Here is an 18,865-nt window from a genome sequence, read left to right on the forward strand (position 1 = left end):
TATTTTACTTAATCCTCACAATTATCTGTAAAATAGCATCTCTCCTGTTGATGGATGAGGAAACTGATACTCAGAAAAGTTAATGGACTTGCCAAGGGTAATAAGAGATGAAGACCACAGAACGGGCTTGAGATCTATTGAATCAAAAGCCCAAGCTACTTCCCATTACAACACCGCATCCAAAGAGATGAATTTTTGCTTAACTGGATTGTTTGATAGCGACCTTATTTGGGGGAAGGAAAAAATCCACAAGCCAAGTTTCTAAAATATGCATCTTCTATTTCTCTAACACTGCCTGTCAGAAAAATAAATGAAAAAAAAAGATGACTACCTTTATGATTTTCTACCTTGGACTGCTTTTTAAAAATTCAAAATAAGTAATCATCCTTATCTTCTTACAACACATGACAGAAGTTATATTCAGTTTTCATTATGATGCTTTCTTAAACTCTAACTGCTAAACTTAAATGAGAGGCATTTGGTACAATCTGAAAAATATTCAGTTCAATTAAAAGTAATTGATGCATGGTGAAATAATTCTTCCCAAAGCTGCTGTAAAATCTTCAAAAAAATAAAGCTACTTAATAATTTTCTTCTCCTACAGGCTAGAGAGAAGCATTATTGCATATTAAAAATTGGAGTGTAGTTTTCCCAGAGGTAAAAGAAAGTTATTAAAACAACCTATTTATTGTTGATATAACTATCCATTTGTGCCACACAAAAAGTAACATATTTCAGTACATTAAAAGAAAAGCTAATTAAGGCATAATTAGTATTTTCTGTATTTTGATAATTAGGGGTTAGTTGGCTATTCCTTTTCAAATTTCTATTTGATGCACCCCGACAATGCCTTTAATGAGCAACTAACGCTATTGAATCCCTCATGGCAGAGGAGTTTAGTGACCACTACATTACTTTCATTTATCACTGCCTCTTTACCTATAAATTAATCTAGCCCTGTAGCTATGTTGATCTACTTTATATCAATTTCTTCATCCATATCAGCTGAATATGTATGGCATTAACCTCATTTGCTAGTTGAGAAAAGCAGAATTAAAATGAGATCTAATTTCTTGTGCACAGCACAATTTCAAAACTGCCTGCTAATTTCCACCACCTGTCAGTGTGAAGAGCCTTTACTTTCTTGTAATTAAATAAAACAGTATATTTTTTTAGCAGCTCTGAAAAATGCTAATCTTTCAAAAGTGTTCAGTGATCATTAATCATTAGGACAGTAAAGGAGCCTTATTCAGATTGCTCATTTATCCTTTGTTTAAGCTAAAACAAAATGTTTTTTTGGCCTTTCACAAGAAAGAAAATAATAAACGTACCAGATGGAATTTAAACATTAACTACTATAATCTATGCTACCTAAGTTTCTATTTATCTGGTTTACTGCCACATGGTGGTAAGAAGCTTAACATTACATAACCTGAAGCTAGCTAGTTTGATAAAATAAGCAAAAATATAATAAGCACACAATATTCTCTGAAATCAGCAGAAATCTAATAAATGCAGATTGCACTCATCTATGTGTAGTAGAACCTAAATTTGTAAGACTTAGAATATAATATAATTGGAGAATAATCTTTGACAATACATTTAAACAAGTTCATGCAATAAATTGCCTACTATGCTATGCATTAAGCTATTGCCTAAAAGTATCTTTTGAACTTGGGCAGTGCCATTCAGACACAGTTAAGCACTTTTAATAGACTTTACTGGATTTCCCAAATATATATAATATAGCCAATAGGGAAAACCAAAAAATATCTTAAAAAACCATAAAGAAACCACTGCCTTTCATTTTAACACCAAAGACAGCAAATTAATATTTTATTACATTTCTTTTGTCTTTTCCCTAATATCTTAGTTGTTATTGTTTTACATCATTATAATCATACTAGATTTGTGTAAGTTAATAAATAGCTGCAATTCTGGCTTACCATTCATTCATGTATATTTTTCAGTAAGCCTACCTGATTAATTTTTCTTCCTAGTTATTAGATTAGAATATCAATTAGCAATGAACAGTATATATTTGAGAAAGAAAATAATAAATACACACATAAATATATTATTAAAATGTTTAGCTACTTAGTACTAGGGTTTCTCTCAGGCTAAACACTTCTATTCCTCAACTACTACTGTGCCTTGGAAATAATATCCTATGTTTACTTTCTCAGACTTATCCTACCAAAAAAAGTATAATGTATTAGTACATAAGTGATTAATAAAAAAACTTTTAAGGAATTATTTAAATAAGTAATTAAAAATGAAACGATCCATAATGTTTCTCATTTAGTTCTCTAGGAAACATTTAATGCTATAGGATCACTATCTTAAAGTCTTGAAGTCCTGAAAATATTTCAACCATATTTATTGGAATTCTAGCTAAAAAGACTTTTCTGATCATTCCAGTTGACCAAGTCATCATAATATATAATAGGTGCTATGTACACATTGAAGGAAAAAAGAAACAAATGGGTGGACTATTTACAAATACTAGGATTTTCTACAGCAAAGGCAGGATGGACCTATCTCACCTGAATTCCCTTCAAGCAAGCTACTTAAAGCAATTATGAACAGAAGAAAGAAAATACTTTCAGGAATACAGAAGCAGGTTCTCATCAATAACTACTTTGACACTAAAGAAAACCAATTTTAGCATGAGCATCACAGGTGAACACATTTCAGAAGATTTGCACATGCCTCTATCACCAAGATGCCAAAGTCAGTAAAATATTTTCACATATAGCTTCTTTTAAGCAACTCAAATATTTTTAAGATAGCCGATTCTACCCCAAGACTCCAGGAAGTAAATTCCCCATCTCCACCTTACAAACTGGCCAATGATGTATTTGGCAGATCATCTGAACTTTTTAAAATACCCATCATAATCCCAGAAGCAAGAACTACAAAAGAAATGTAGACATTGTGTACATATACATAAATCATGAACTGTACACATAATTTAAATTATACAAAGTGATTAGTTGTATGCCTCACTTTTTGAAACTACAGACCAAAGAGGGGAGAAAATTAATTTCTATAAAACTGAAAAACTACAACCTCTTTATTTTTTTAAAGTTCTTTTTAATGTTTATTTATTCTTGAGAGAGAGAGAGAGAGAGAGAGAGAGAGAGAGACCAAAGGAGGGTCAGAGAAAGAGGGAGAAAGAATCCAAAGCAGGCTCTAGGCTGTGAGCTGTCAGCACAGAGCCCAACTGGGGCTTGAACTCACAAATCATGAGATCATGACCTGAGCTGAAGTCAGAAGCTTAACCGACTGAGCCACCCAGGTGCCCCTACAACCTCTTTAAATTGAGTGATTTTTCAGGGTTGAAAACTTTTCAAGAATACACCTTAGTCAAATATCACATGACACATCATTTATTATTTTTTTAAGTTTTTATTTTCATTCTAGTACAGTTAACATACAGTGTTATATTAGTTTCAAGTGTACAATACAGTGATTCAATAATTCTATACCTCACCCTGTGCTCATTATAGCAAGTCCCTCCTTAATCCCTACCACCTACTTCATTTATTATTCTTATCCTAGCAGTTTCTTAGAATCATTAGGAAAATCTCAAACATCTGAAGATAAGCCAGATAAATCCACACCTGAGGCAAAAAACTTATGAAATCACCATCAGAAGAAATTATTACCTTCTACCTTACTTTTTAAAAATTAATCAAGAGAACAATCCAAAAAATGTCATTCATAATCTGTGAATATACATGGAGCATTACTTTGCATTTTGTCCACAGATGTCAAGTTCTGTAAGTGCTTTGGAATTTATAATCGTTAAAAATAAATGGAAAAAAATAAGAAAATATAGGTTAAAAATACTCTGTGAATTAGTATGCACTTTATCAAGTAATTACAAAGAACCATTATTTTTTCATTCTTCCAGGGTCTAGCATAGTGTTTAGTACAAGGAAGCCAGTAAGTGTTTAACATATGTCAAGGAATTACTGGATTACAGGTAATTCACATAAGACTTGACACCAAACAATGGTATATTTGATTTGATGTGATAAACAATAATAAGTCAGTTAAAAATATATAAACCAGTTAAAAAAATCCAAACCCACAGTTTTCCAACTTAAATACTGTTATTTCTCCAATTTACATCATAATTTCAATTACTAGTGGTTGCTAAAACTTTAACTTTAGGTTTTCCTGCTCCAGACTTCCTTGTCTCCTACTTCATCCTCTTGAATCAAGACCTAAATGCACTTAGGGAGTTCATACTTAAAAGTAGTAACTTGGCAAATCCATTTATTAAGCAAAAACAGGTTTAAAATAGAACCTTGAGACCTTTAGTCTGCATTAGACCTTTAGTCTACTTTGTTCAATTTTCTATTGCTAATGTGTTTGGCATGGAGTGCGTTTGGATTTTTTACTAGTTAATAAATATTATTATGTAAGATTAATTAAGTGGGGGAATAGTGTAGAGAAATTACCTTTAAAAACAGGCTTATCTGAATACTGAAGTACTATATGTATTACATATGTATTAGATGTATTACATGACAATTAAAAGAATAAATCTCTAAGCAATAAAAAAATCCAGGTGGATAAGGGTCAACATGGCCTATAACCATTCTCTAAGAAGGAAAACCTAACTCTAATAACACTATGACAAAGACATTTAAATAGTACATTTACAGAGTTAATGTGAAAACTAGCCAGAATTAAGGTTTTAGAAGTTTTAAAACATTTAATAGAAAAATCTCCAAAGTCATCATTATTTTCTAACATTGAAACTTCAAAAGATAATCTTAACTTCTGAAGGTACTTTTCCCTAGAAACTGCAGACATACTTGTTACACTAAAATATTTTTAAATGTTTAAATGTTTACTGTTTAAAATGTTTTAAAGCTGCTACTTATTTTTCACCAAAGTAAAAATTCTATGCACAGAACTGTCTGCTTGTGATTGAGTTTCTTAAATGCTTTTCCCTAAAATTTAGTGTTCTCAAATACAAATATAAACATATAAATAATATATATTTATATAAATGANAAATATATCCAAGTACCCGTAAAAGCAGCAAGTAGATTATTTCAACACTGGATTGCATTATAGCAGTCCATTCTAGTTACCGTTACAATGTGTTTTTCTGTTTCCTTATTCAAGTGCTTCCCTACTCAATTTACCAGTAACTGTTAGTAACATTCTATGCAGGAAGATCTAACAACTGTAGGGAGAGAATGCCATCTGCTGCTTCATGTGTGTACTCAACAGGAGGAAATAAACTGGATAACAGGTAGATTGATTATATACAACAATTTACAAATGCATATACAAAGCTGACAGTTAAAAGTTGAAACATTCCCATTTCTATCTTTGATAACTTGAAAATTCATCAGTGGGCACTTACTGTCTTAACGCAAATTCTAAGTTATTCCACAGAATTATAAGGCTACAGTGTGCCTATATGTCACCAGTTCATTATGCTTAAACATAGCTCTTACTCAGGTAGAGAGCCAAAAGCAAAAGATCATTTGCCTGGGCTTAACAAAGTTATTTCTCATTTGCGAAATACTACAATATCCTATTTATCAACATGTGACTTACATACAAGGTGACCATATATAACTTATCATCTAAACAGGGACACCTTTGAGAACGTAAAGCGGGGCAATTAACTATCAATTATGCCCGGACAAGTGTGAACCAGGACTACCCGAGGCAAATCTGGATGTACAGTCCTCCTATTTATAAATTACTAGGTTGCCCTCACTCTGTCTGTCTTAATAACCTTCTCAATGTCTCAAGAGTCTTCCTGAAGAGCAATTTGGAAACTTTTAGCAAGTAGCTAGATTCAAGAGGAGAAAAAAGTTGGGGCCGGAGGAGCGGGGAGGAACAACCTGGGAGTTCACCCCCAAGCATATGGTACCCAGATCTAGGTAGCTACCTCAACACAGCTGATTTTTTACTTACTTAACTTTGTTATCCCATTTGGAATTGTTTGGCACTAATAAACATTTTTAGAAAGGCAAATCCTTTCTAGAAAAATTTATTCCATACATTAATTGGAATGCTTTCCTTTTGACATACGGTATATGCTAGTTACTTGGAAATAAAGCAAATTTGTGTTTATGTGTGTACGTTGCAGTGTGCAGTGTGGTGATGGAGAAAAGAGAGATACAGACCCCTGGTGGTGACTGACCAGATAAAGCTTCCAAACACACTGAACGTGCCCGCATTACAGATACCAAATCCAGACAGAGACACCACAAAAGAAAAATATACACCAATATTCCTGATGAATACTGATGCAAAAATTCTCAACAAAATGTTAGTAAACAACATTCAACAATCCATCAAAAGGACCATTCACTACAATCAAGTGCAATTTATTCCAGGGATGCAAGGATGGTTCAATATTCTCAAATCAATCAACATGAGACACCTCAACAAAATGAAGGATAAAAATCAAATGATCATCTGACTAGATGCAGAAAAAGCATTGGACAAAATATAACATCTGTTCAGGATAATAACTCTTAAAAATGGGTTTAAAGGGAACATACCTCAACATAATAAAGACCATATATTAAAAACCCACAGTTAACATCATACTCAATGGTAGAAAACTGAGTTTTTCCTCTAAGATCAGAAATAAGAAATAGATGTCCACCCCTGCCACTTTTATTCAACATAGTACTGCAAGTCCTATCCACATCAATCACGCAAGAAAAAGAAATAAGGGACATCCATATTGGTAAAGAAGAAGTTAAGATGTTATTACTTGCAGATGATTTATTATGTACAGAAAATCCTAAAGACTCTATCAAAAAACTACTAGAAGTAATAAATGAATTCAGTAAAGTTGCAGGATACAAATCAATACCTAGAAACTGATAGCAATTCTGTGTACTAATAACAAAAGTAGCAGAAAGAGAAATTAAGAAAACAATTCCATTTACCAAAAAGAGCAAAATACTTAGGAATAATCTTAGCCAAGGAGATGAAAGAATTGTACTCTGAAATCTATGAAACACTGATAAAAGAAACTTAAGATGACACAAATGGGAAAAAAAATCCTATGCTCAATGGACTGAATTAATACTGTTAAAATGTATAATATTACCCAAAACAATCTATAGATTCAATGCAATCCCTATTAAAATACCAACAGTATTTTTCATAGAACTACAAATACTGCTAAAATTCATATGGAACCATAAAAGTGTCCAAATAGCCAAAGCAATCTTGAGAAAGAAAAACAAGAATGTCAAAAACAGGAGTGAAGAAAGGGAGAGCAAAATATTAAGACTTTCAAATTTTAAATCTTAAAGGGGAAAAGAAACTTGCTTTTTCCTCAATTTCTGGTACCGTAGCCTAGGAGGCTAAAATTAAGGCAAGTTCTATTAATATTATGGCTTATCAGTGTCATTGATTAAATAGCTCTTTGTGGATCTACTTTTAAAGGAAAATACATTCCAAAATCTAAACAACCACAGCTTAACTAACTTTAGTATTTTACTTATTAGTGAGATTCTGTAACCAGCCAAAGCAAAACTGATGTTTACAATAGGGATGGCTTGAATAAATAAAGGGATTTAAGAATAAAGTTTAAAGCTTCCAACTTTTGGTAAGTGTGTGTGAGTGTGTGTGTGTATGTGTGTGTGTGTGTGTGTGTGTGTGTGTGTGTGCGCGCGCGTGCGCGTTTAAAAAGGTTCTTCCTGGGGCATATCGGTGGCTCTGTCAGTTAACCATCCAACTCATTTCAGCTCAGGTCATGATCTCACAGTTAGTGAATTCGGGCTCTCTCACATCAAGCTCCACACTGATGGTGTGGAGCCTGCTTGGGATTCTCTCTCTCTCTTTCTCTCTCTCTCTCTGCCCCTGCCCTGCTCACTCTCTGTCTCCCTCTCAAAATAAATAAATAAATAAAATAAAAAAGAGGGGGAGGGTTCCGTATTTAATTTTAATTGGATTAAAAATTAAAATAGACTCTTCCTAATAAATAAACAGGTATCAAAATTAAAAATGTAAATGTAACATTTAGGGTGCCTGGGTGGCTCAGTTAGTTAAGTGTCCGACTTCAGCTCAGATTATGATCTCACGGTCTGTGAGTCTGAGCCCCGCATCGGGCTCTGTGCTGACAGCTCAGAGTTTAGAGACTGCTTCAGATTCTGTGTCTCCTATTTTTACCTGTCTACCATGCTCTCTCTCTTTCTCTCTTTCAAAAATAAATGAATAAAAAATATTTTTTAGGTGATCTCAATAAACTGAAGCATTATGTAATTATGGTAAATGGTGGCATCTACTATATAAGAAGATCAAAGGAAGCATGTAATATTTACCACAGAACTGACATACACAAAAATAATACCGCAAAAATTCTGATATAGTCTAAGATAGAGTCTATTATATTTAAAAGAGTTTTAAAGTTTTAAATTATATCTTAATATCTTAAATGGGTGTTCTATTTACATGCACAGCTACATTTTATTCCAAGAGCATGCTCATGCTGGACTACTGTAATTAGTCTGTCACTGAACTCTAGAGAATTTCTCCACACAGTTCGATGACAAACTGGTTAAACTGAGTTTGCTAGATCTTCCTGATGAGACTTGTGCTGCTCTGGATACAAGATGGGCTGCCTACTGTGATGCATATCCTTTCCCAGACTTCTCCCTCTTCACAATCCCTTTCCATACATCATCTATGTATTCATTAATTCAACAAAAATTTACTTAGAATTTACTAATGTTGGGCTCTGTAATGGTCACTGGGGATGCAATGAACCCAAGCTATCCTGATCTATTTGGATTTTGTCCAGCATGGAGCCTTTGAGGTTTTGCTCCTGCCTGCTAGAACGTGCATCCTGCTTTCCTTCCCTTCCCATAGCTTCTACAAATTCTTCTGGATTCCATTCAGGGACTCCCTCTGCTAGAAGCCTTCTGTGATTCTCAGTGTCTGGGCCGATATACCCTGTGCTCTGTGCTCTCGTGACACCTTATGCTTACCATTATCATAGCATACTACAGTATGATACTGTATGTTCCAAATTAATTTGTATTTCTATTAAAATTATACATACACATCACTAAACAAACCAAATAGTAACAATGAAAAGCTGCCGTCCTCTGACATAACTCCTCTCCACTTCTGATTCCAATACTCAGTAAGCCCACTTTCAACATTTTTAGCTACTTCTTTTACTATTCTTTTATTATAAATAGCTATTTAGCTATTTTCTTTTACTACTATGCATTCCTGTAAATAACAAGCTGATACAGCTATTTCTCTTGGTTTTTGAACTTCAGATATTATCTTCTGACTCCTTAACATATTTATGACAATGGACCTATTATTCGCAAAAAGGCTACATAGTACTATGATTGGATTTCCTTTCTTGTACGTTCAGTTCGGCTCACTTTTCATTTGCTTAAGTTTTCTGTCTCCATGTATCATGAATCCAAATCTATAAGACCCCTCAATTCCTCTGAATGTGATCCAACATATTAGGCAATCTATCAGTTACTCTAAAGAAAAGGAAAAAAAGAACCCCAATGACCCCCTACCTGTACCAGTATGAACTTGTGGCTATCTGTGCTGGACGCACAGATGTCATTCTAGAGCCTCCTTTTGCCACCAAGTTGGAAATTTCCTTTGCCTCTCTCCTGTGTTGAATTTCTCATTCTCAGATCCCATACCTTCTTTCCTCTTTTTGGATTTACTCTCTTAATTTGATGGAACACAGCCTCCAACAGCTTCCTGGTAAAGTGTGTGAAGGAAGTAAAGTTTGAGGCTTTGTCTGTCTGAAAATGTCTTTATTTTACCTTCACACTTGTTTAGCTTTGAATATAAAACTCCAAGTAGGAATTTATTTTTTTTCCAAAAGATATGAGAATGTTGTTCCACTGTCTTGCATTTCTAGTGTTGCAAATGGAAGGACAATATAATTTTCATTCCTAATCCTTTGAATGTGACCCATTTCATTTCTCTGAAAGCTTTCTTTTCTTTTACCACCCCTCCCCTCTTCCGATGGTGTGAGTTTCCAATGATGGGCCTGAATACAGATCTTCATTTACCTCTTTGTTGGACACCTGCATAGTCCTTTTTAATATGCAACATCTCATCTCTCATTTCAATATGGAACCCCTTATATTACAAAAAGTTTTCTAGTACTCATTCATATCCTTCTATTAGAATTCTGATTAATCCACTGTTGGGCTTGTTAGATTGTCTAATTTTCTTATTTCTCTTCTATTGTCCATTTTTATTTTAACTTTCTGGGTGATGTTTGCTACTTTATCTTCTAAATCGCCTACCAAGATTTTATGCTATCACACCTTAAATTTCAAAGAGTTCTTACTTCTCTGAATTATCCTCTTCACAGAATCCTGTTCTTGTTTCATGATTGAAATATTATTTTGTTTTGCTCCAACTTCTTATTTGCTGTTTATTTTTCTTTCTGATTTTCATATAAGAAACATTCTTCAAACGGCTGGCAGTTGTCAACTGTCTGTTCACTTCTTAGAATGAGTCACTCAAGACTGTGTTAACAAAAGGGCTTATTATTGGGTAAGCTTCACTGTAGGTTTATAAAGTAGGCTGATTTTTCAACTGGGGATCTCACATACCTGTATTTATAAGACTCGCTCTTAAATATGTTTTTTACTTCTAAAAGCATTTCACCAGTCTCCTACTTTGGAGTTTCAAGCCCAGCTAACAGTGTTATGAAAGCAAGAGCTAGGAAGTATCTGGGAGTATTTTCAGCCCAGTGGCTCATGTGCATCACCAACTATCAGAAAAAGTCCTGTGTCCTGCAAGAACTGGAGAGGAGTCTCTAGCTGTGCTGGGTTAGGTAAGAGCCATCAGAATCCAACTAATCCAAATACATATTTCAAATCAGTTCTTTTAGCCACACCCAGAACACTAGTCTTCAAACTATCTAGCTTCTCCGTCTGAGCTTTTTCAGGGTCCTTAGTGCAAATTATCGGCCTAATTATTGGCTTCCTCCAGTGCAAGCAGTTAAGGTTCAGTTCTCTCAAGTACATTAAGCCAATACAACCTACATATCTGATTGTGAACTTCAAGTATTTCATGGTCTAGCATCTCTTCCATTGTTTTCCTTTTAATTTTTTTTTTTCTTTTCTGTCGTTATAGTAGATTTTCAAGGCATGGAGGGGGATAAATGTGAATATTCAATTTGCTATGTTTAAGTAGAGTACCTATAATTATTTGCTTTTTAATTTTTTTAAATGTTTTATTTCTGAGAGAGAGAGACAGCATGAACAGGGGAGGGTCAGAGAGAGAGGGAGACACAGAATTCTGAAACAGCCTCCAGGCTCTGAGCTGGCTGTCAGCACAGAGCCCAATGCGGGACTCGAACCCACGAACTGCGAGATCATGACCTGAGCCGAAGTCAGATGCTTAACCGACTGAGCCACCCAGGCGCCCCTATAATTATTTTTGTAGATTAAAAATTCCAAATATAGTAAAAGGAATAAAATATAACACCCATGAAACCCACCAGGCAGACTAATAAATAAAACAGTACAGATATAAGTGAAGTCTTTGTATCTTCTTCTCTATTCCCATGCTTTTGCTCCAGAGATAACCATTATTCTGAATTCAGTTTTTAACCAATCTCATGTACATCTTTATATTTTTACTATATAAAAGCATAGGGGCGCCTGGGTGGCTCAGTCGGTAAGCATCTGACTTTGGCTCAGGTCATGACCTCGCGGTTCATGAGTTCAGTTCGTGAGTTTGGCTCATGAGTTTGAGCCCTGCATCAGGCTCACTGCTGTCAGCGCAGAGCCTGCTTCAGATCCTCTGTCTCCCTGTCCCTTACCCACTTGCATCCTCTCTCTCTCAAAAATAAACTAAAAAAAAGTATTCATGAACTTTATTATTTTTAACATATTTGATAGAGGGAATGTCATATTATATATTCCCTTCAACAACTCTTTTCATGCAAAAATATGAAGGCTTTTTTGGATTTAGCCAAAACTGAATGTAGTTTAAATTACTCATTTTGATTGCTGTATAGAATCCCATTCATGACTACACAAAAATTTATTTAACCATTCTCCTGCTGATGGGCAAGTTTCCCTTTTATCTTCACAATCATACATCAGGCTTCTATGAATAATCTTTTGTAAAAAATTGTATTAAAGAATAACATACATAAAGTGCATAAATCATAATCATGAGTTTGGTGAATTTTTACATGTGTATACACTCACAGAACTCCCAACAAGATAACAGTATTTCCAGCCTTCCAAAAGGCTCTCCTGCTGATTTTTCCAGGGAATATACTCTCTCTCCCCAAAGGGAACCACCATTCTGACTTTTATCACAATAAAGGAAAAACTGATAACTCAGTATGCATGGCTTTCTTTTCCCTCCCTGTTCCTTATCCCCAAGTCTTTTGATTATAAAATGCTGCCTAGATGAGACACTACCTACTATAAAAATCACGCATTTAAAGTGTACAATTCAACAGTTTTTACTATATTCACAGACACTTGTGACTATCATCAATTTTAGAATATATGCAACACCAAAACAAGAAATCCTTAAGGAAACCAATAATCTACTTGTGCTTCTACAAATTTGCCTATTTTGAAAATTTCATATAAATGAAATCACATAATATTTGTTCTTTGGTATGTGGTTTCCTGCACCTGGCATAATACTTTCTAGAATCACCTATGATGGGGTGCCTGGGTGGCCCAGTCGTCAATCATCTGACTTCATTTCAGGTCATGATCTCAAGGTTCATGACTTATAGTCCCATATCGTGTGACCTCAAGCCTCACTTTGGGTGAACACAAGCCCCACTTCCCTATCTCTTTCTCTGTCTCTCTCTCTGCTCCTCCTAGGATTCTCTCTCTCTGCCCCTCGCTCACTTGTGCCCTCTCTCACCAAAAAAAAAAAAAAAAAAAAAAAGAATCACCTATGTAGTAGCATGTATTAATTTTTCATTCCTTTTTATTACTGAGTAATATTCCACTTTGGGATATACCACATTTTATTTACTTATTCTTTAGAGTTGATGGACATCTGGATTTTTTTTCTACTTTACAGTATTAGGAATACTGTTTCTGTGAACAGTTGTGTAAAGTTTTTATGTGGATGTGTGTTTTCATTTCTTTTGGGTATATCCATAGGACTGGAGTTATTGGATCATACGGTAATTCTCTGTTTAACTTTTTGAAGAACTTCCAGACTGCTTTCCAAACTGGTTGTACCATCTTCCATTCCCACCAGAAGTGTATGGAGGTCCTTCCTCGGGCGCCTGGGTGGCTTAGTCAGTTAAGCTATCAGTGTAGAGCCTGCTTAGGGATTTAGTCTCCCTCTCTCTCTGCCTTCCTCCTGCTCACTCTCTCTCTCAAAAATAAACATTAAAAAAAAAATCCTTCCTGTCCTTAAATCATAGTCCCCAGCCTTTCATACTAACCACTGACTTACTTATATTTGATTTTTATATGCTGTGAAGTAATAATCCAAAATTTTACATAGATATAACCAAATGTCCAGCACCCTTTATTTGGACAGTTAGTATGCCTCTTCCTTATTTATATACTATTTCAATGTTTAAGTGGGGAGTAGGTTTTACAATTTTCCTTTATTTGCCCATCTTCCTCTTTAATTAAAAACGTAGAGGACAGATGGACCATTCTATTTGCCATTATATCCCTACTCTCAGTATATAGTAGTTTTGAATATCCATTGGGAAGTAAGTAGGAATAGGCAATAGGACAAGAAGTGTAGCACATACAAAGCACGTCACAGACTAGAAGGCAGTGTCCAAAGAAAAGGCTGCCAAGGTGAGCCAAGGCTGACCATAAGAAGGAACATTATGTTGTATAATGAGATACATTATTTTGCATAATGAGAAACCAACAAGAATTTTAAGCAGAGAAATTCTGTAAATTTTAAAGTCTAATAAAAGCAAGTATTAAGACAACATACAGCAACACATCCTCTGCTGGGAGAGGGAGAAGAGGCTATTCTAACATTTAGAACAACTTGCTAATCTCTTATGCTGAAGTGAAGTACAAATGACAGCCCAGCAATTCTACTCCCAGTATTTACCTTCAAGATACTCATACACATGCATGAGGAAACAAGTATTTCAAAGTTTACTGGAGTATTTTTTATAAGCTTTAAAATTGGAAACAACCTAGCATATATTAACAGAAAAATGAATAGATAATGGCACAATAATATACTGTAATACCATCCAGTAATTAAATTAGAACTAAATGTATCGTCATGGATAAATCTCAAAAACAATGTTGATCAAAACCAGCAAGTTCCTGCATATTAATTTTCTATAAAGTTAACAGTACGAGGTTTTGCTTACAAATACATAGAAATGTGGGACTAGAACAAAATCATGCATGAAAATAACACGAAATTTAGGACAGTGGTGACTTTGGCACAAGAAGAACAGAATCAGAGCAGCAACAGGCCATTAATGTTCAATTTAAAAAGATACAGATATGAGGCAAACAGGGCAAAGTATTTAGATTTGACAGAGATGGGTATATGAGTGTCCATTATGTTATTTTCCCTGGTTTTCCACGGAAGAAAAGATCACTTTGGTGGCAGTATGGAAAATGGACTGGAGTGGGGGAAAGGCAAGAAGGAAACAAGGAAGACAACAAGATTTGAAATCCAGTGAGAAATGACAAGCAGTAACAATGAGGAGAAACATGAAGGAGCTTGAGTAAAGAGTGAAACTGAGAGATGTTTAGAACATAAAATCAACACGATTTGGTGGCAGATCAGATATAAGAAATAAGAACAAAGTGGACATTTTGAGTTCACAGTCATTTTTCCTCAAAACAGGGAAGGAGGTGGAAAGGGTTTCAGGAGACAGTTCCTGTTCAGGACCTATTGAGATTGGAGGGCCTGTTCAATATCCCAGGGAAAGATCCAACAGAAGGAAATACAGCAAAGCGATTAGCCACACAGGCTCTGTTATCTGGTGTCCTAGATTCAAATCCAGATTCAACCACTTAAATTACATCATTAATTAACCATTCCAGACCTCAGTTTCCAAATCTGTAAAAAGGGATAGGGAAGTGTTAACAAAAACAACTATTCCCATGGAGCTTTTGTGAGATGAAATTAGATGCCTGTCAAATGCTAGGCGAAGTCTTTGGCACAGACTACTGCTTCAATAAACGCCTACAGCTATCATTTGTGGCTCTTTGTCATTTATAGCACATACTTCTAGGCTATGTATCACATAGGACTCTTCACACTTATTTGATGCATATGTAAAAAATTCTGATAGTTAACAGTACACCTTATTTAAACTTGCTGAACAATTTCACTAAAGTCAGCATCATTTTCCAACTCAAGAAGATACCCATTATCACATGAAAGTTGATCACATGGGAGATTCAGACCCAAATCCTGTGAAATTCTACTAAATATATACACTCAACCATCATCTAGTAGAAAACATAGAAGCAATATGCCAATATGCCACATTATGTCAATATGTGATAATAAAAAAGATGGAGACAGTCCTAACCCAAATTAGAGTCAATATACGTTTTGCTAACAAATAATTACAATGCAGTGTAATAATGCCAAAGTGGGGGATTATAGGTTGCTATAGAACACAGAAAAGGAATTCTCCCAGAATTTAAGAAGGTCATCTTAAAGGATAGAGTATCTGATGTGAAAGATAAAGTAGGAGTCATCAGAGTAAGGCAGGAAGGTGAAAGTTTGATTTAAAACAAACAATGTTCTAGGCAGAGGAAACATTTTGTCCAAAGGCCTAGAATCGACTGAGAACACAGACTGTTGAAGGAGCTAAAAAAAAGTGCAGTACACATAAAGTATGTAGCACAAGTATGGAGGACTGAAGCATGAGACTGGTGACATACGTAGAAAAGAGACTGGGAAGAACTTTGTAAGTCACATTCCATATGATCCAATTAAATGAGCTAATGCTTAAGTGGGTCTGGGACAGTTCCTAATACAAAATAAGTGCACACTCATATTACTTTAGTATAATCTAACTATTATCTAAAACTTCCCCTTTTTTGCCACAATTTGGAATGTGACAATATCCTCACCAAAAAACCAATTTTCCATCTAGTCTTCCTTGGTTGGTTGCCAGAAAACTAGCATGTAAAGAACTTATAAATGTCTTAGGTGGTCTGTTTCATTTGTACATTTCATTTGTCTGTTTCATTTGTTTCCCATTGTGAAATGGGGACAATCACACCAACAAAACAAACAAACAAAACCATACCAACTCTGCAAGGTAACCGTAAGGACTACAGGAATATGAAGAGATCCTAGAGGAGTGCCAGGGCTCATATCAAGGACTCTCCAAAAACGTCCTCAAGGTTCTTATGAAGGCAGATTGGCAGACAAGCCAGAGAAAAAGAAAGCAGAAAGCTCTGGTTTCCCTTTAGGGTTATGCAGTAGGAATGCCTTACAAATAAAATCACTGTAGGACTAAACACTTTTTGGTAAGGTAAGATGCATACACCAAAAAGGCTACATTACAATGAAAGAATCAACACCAATCTGATGATATGTTTGGTTTTTCCTAACATGTAAGCTCTTTCAAAAGCGAAAAGCTGACCTTTTATAATTCACTTTTTTTCACAATTACCTTGTACAAAAGGATATATAAAATGTGTGTCTTTTTCTGTGACTTGTTTGTTGTTATCTAGATTTCTCACATATATATAAAATATACATATATATTTTAACACAACAAATACGAATTTGGGGGGGAAATGCCTAAATCCCATTGCTCTAAACAACTAATCTCATTTTACATATTTCTTTCCAAGTATTAATTATTTCCAACAATTAATTTGAAGGCTTTTCTACTTCATATTATACTATTCTCATTTAAGATCCAGACCAAACAAATGTTGGATTAGCAATGTTTGAAGAGTATTCATATTTACTTTTGTGAAAGCAAAATAGTAAACTCTCTGGGTACATTTTAAAATACGACAATTTGTCATAGTTCAATTTATTCTCAACCTCTGAGTAACATATCTGGGGTTTTAAAAGAGGCACCCTGTATAAATTTCATGCCATGTAATATTTGTCTGATTTTAATTTGTTTTACTATCAAACGGAAACATTTATGTCTAGTTCCTCCTTTTTCTCCCTAATGGTCTCATTTAATAGCAGCTAAATTCTAAGAAAGTTTTATTGAAATTATTCCTAATCGGCAATAAAATACCACAATATATTTGACAAAGGAAGCATCAGCCTACATCACTTTCTTAAAAAGCAAATTAAATAAACCTAAAATAAACTAAAGGATGATATTAACAAAACTGAACAAAAATGTTCCCATTATACAACTATTATGAACAGAAAACCATAAATGTACTGAAGGTTAAGCTAAATTTCCCAGGGGAAACAAAGCTTAGTCCTATATAAAAAGCTGACTCTGGATATTTCAAATAAGAAATTCTTCAACATTACTAATAGAAACTATAAATCCAAAGGAGATAAGACTATCCTTAGGACTTCTCTTGCAGAGAAGGTTTGGAAAGAGTTACTATTACAGACGAAGAAGAAAACATCATAGATCTTACTCAGTGTCACAAGTACTACTAAATATCTGGTTAGGGTTCACGTAAATGCCCTCAATAATCCCTCATTATGCCTTAGGATCAATTCATCTAAATTTGCTGAAGCTAAACTTTCAATTATCATATGAGTGTCCTCTACATTAAGGTGATTTAACTGTGGCCTCTCAAAGATATATGTCTAGCTCTCCTGGCCCTCATCACTTATCATGTAAAAAAGCCGAGCAATGAGCAAAAAATATACTGGAAACCACATAAATAAGTAAGTGTCCAAAAAATCCCAGAACTACAAAAAGGATAAATCTTTTGTTTGAAACCTTGAAATAAATAGAATAAGGCAAAATCTATTGAAGTGTTTAAAATAATCTTAACTATTTAATGACTAGCCACATAAAAAATATCCACTAACTCTGCCAATCTTCAAAGAAAATGGTAAATCTAGGCATAAAACAAGCAAATTAATCTCACAGTACTTTCAATACCAATTAATCAATTGATTTCAACTGATCCATTAAATTTCTAAGATAGAAATTGCCCAAATATATCATTCAGCTAAAGCTATTATATGTGAACATCTTTCTTCATTTTCAGTAACATTTAAAAAAAAATCTCTAGCAAAAACCTACCTTTGAGGTTCTTTGAAGTTGATCGCCAACATATGTTTTACGAAACTGATCCAAGAACCACAGAATTGCAAGCTCTATTTTCTCATTAGAACACTGAGGTAATCCGGTATCCATTAAAGATATAAGCTGAAAAACTCTTTTCATGAAGGAGAAAAAAAAGCTTCAGTAAAAATTCTTGGAGAAACAACATTAAAACATTTATTGTCAATGTAATGCAATATATAATCACTGTAAAAAGTGGAAAAATACAAAAGCTTATGAAGAAAATATTTTAAAACCATGTGAAATTCTACTATTAAGATATATTAGAATTTAGTCTAATTGCTTCTAGTCTTTTTCCTAAGACACGTACCTACATGCATAGAAAGCTACAAAGACATACATTTATTATTTTACTAAAAATTTATATAGAATGCATATAACATGTAAATAATGTGTATATACAGATACAAGTGAATACCTATAGTTATATATGTGCATACATAGATACAAATTAATAACTATATACAAAATTTTAGTAAAGGAAGAATGATACTGAATGTGTAGTTTTGTATCTGACCTTTTCATTAAACCTTATGTTTTTATATAATTATATATTTGGGAGTCATATGATTCAAAATATGAAAAGAATCAAGAGGTACACCAATGAAATTATATCACTTTTCA

At 34.2% G+C, this 18,865-nt stretch overlaps 1 protein-coding gene across 1 annotated transcript in view; it reads right to left on the reverse strand.

Moving 5' to 3' along the window:
* RANBP17 (RAN binding protein 17) overlaps positions 1–18,865 on the reverse strand; it is a 302,985-nt gene that overhangs the window by 219,804 nt on the left and 64,316 nt on the right. Inside the window, exon 14 of the mRNA XM_077757358.1 lies at positions 18,200–18,335. Within this exon, the coding sequence (XP_077613484.1) occupies positions 18,200–18,335 (136 nt within the window). The remainder of the gene's footprint in view (positions 1–18,199; positions 18,336–18,865) is intronic.

Source organism: Crocuta crocuta, unplaced genomic scaffold (genome assembly GCF_008692635.1).
Source record: "Crocuta crocuta isolate KB4526 unplaced genomic scaffold, BGI_CrCroc_1.0 scaffold131, whole genome shotgun sequence".
Classification (NCBI taxonomy): Eukaryota; Metazoa; Chordata; class Mammalia; order Carnivora; family Hyaenidae; genus Crocuta; species Crocuta crocuta.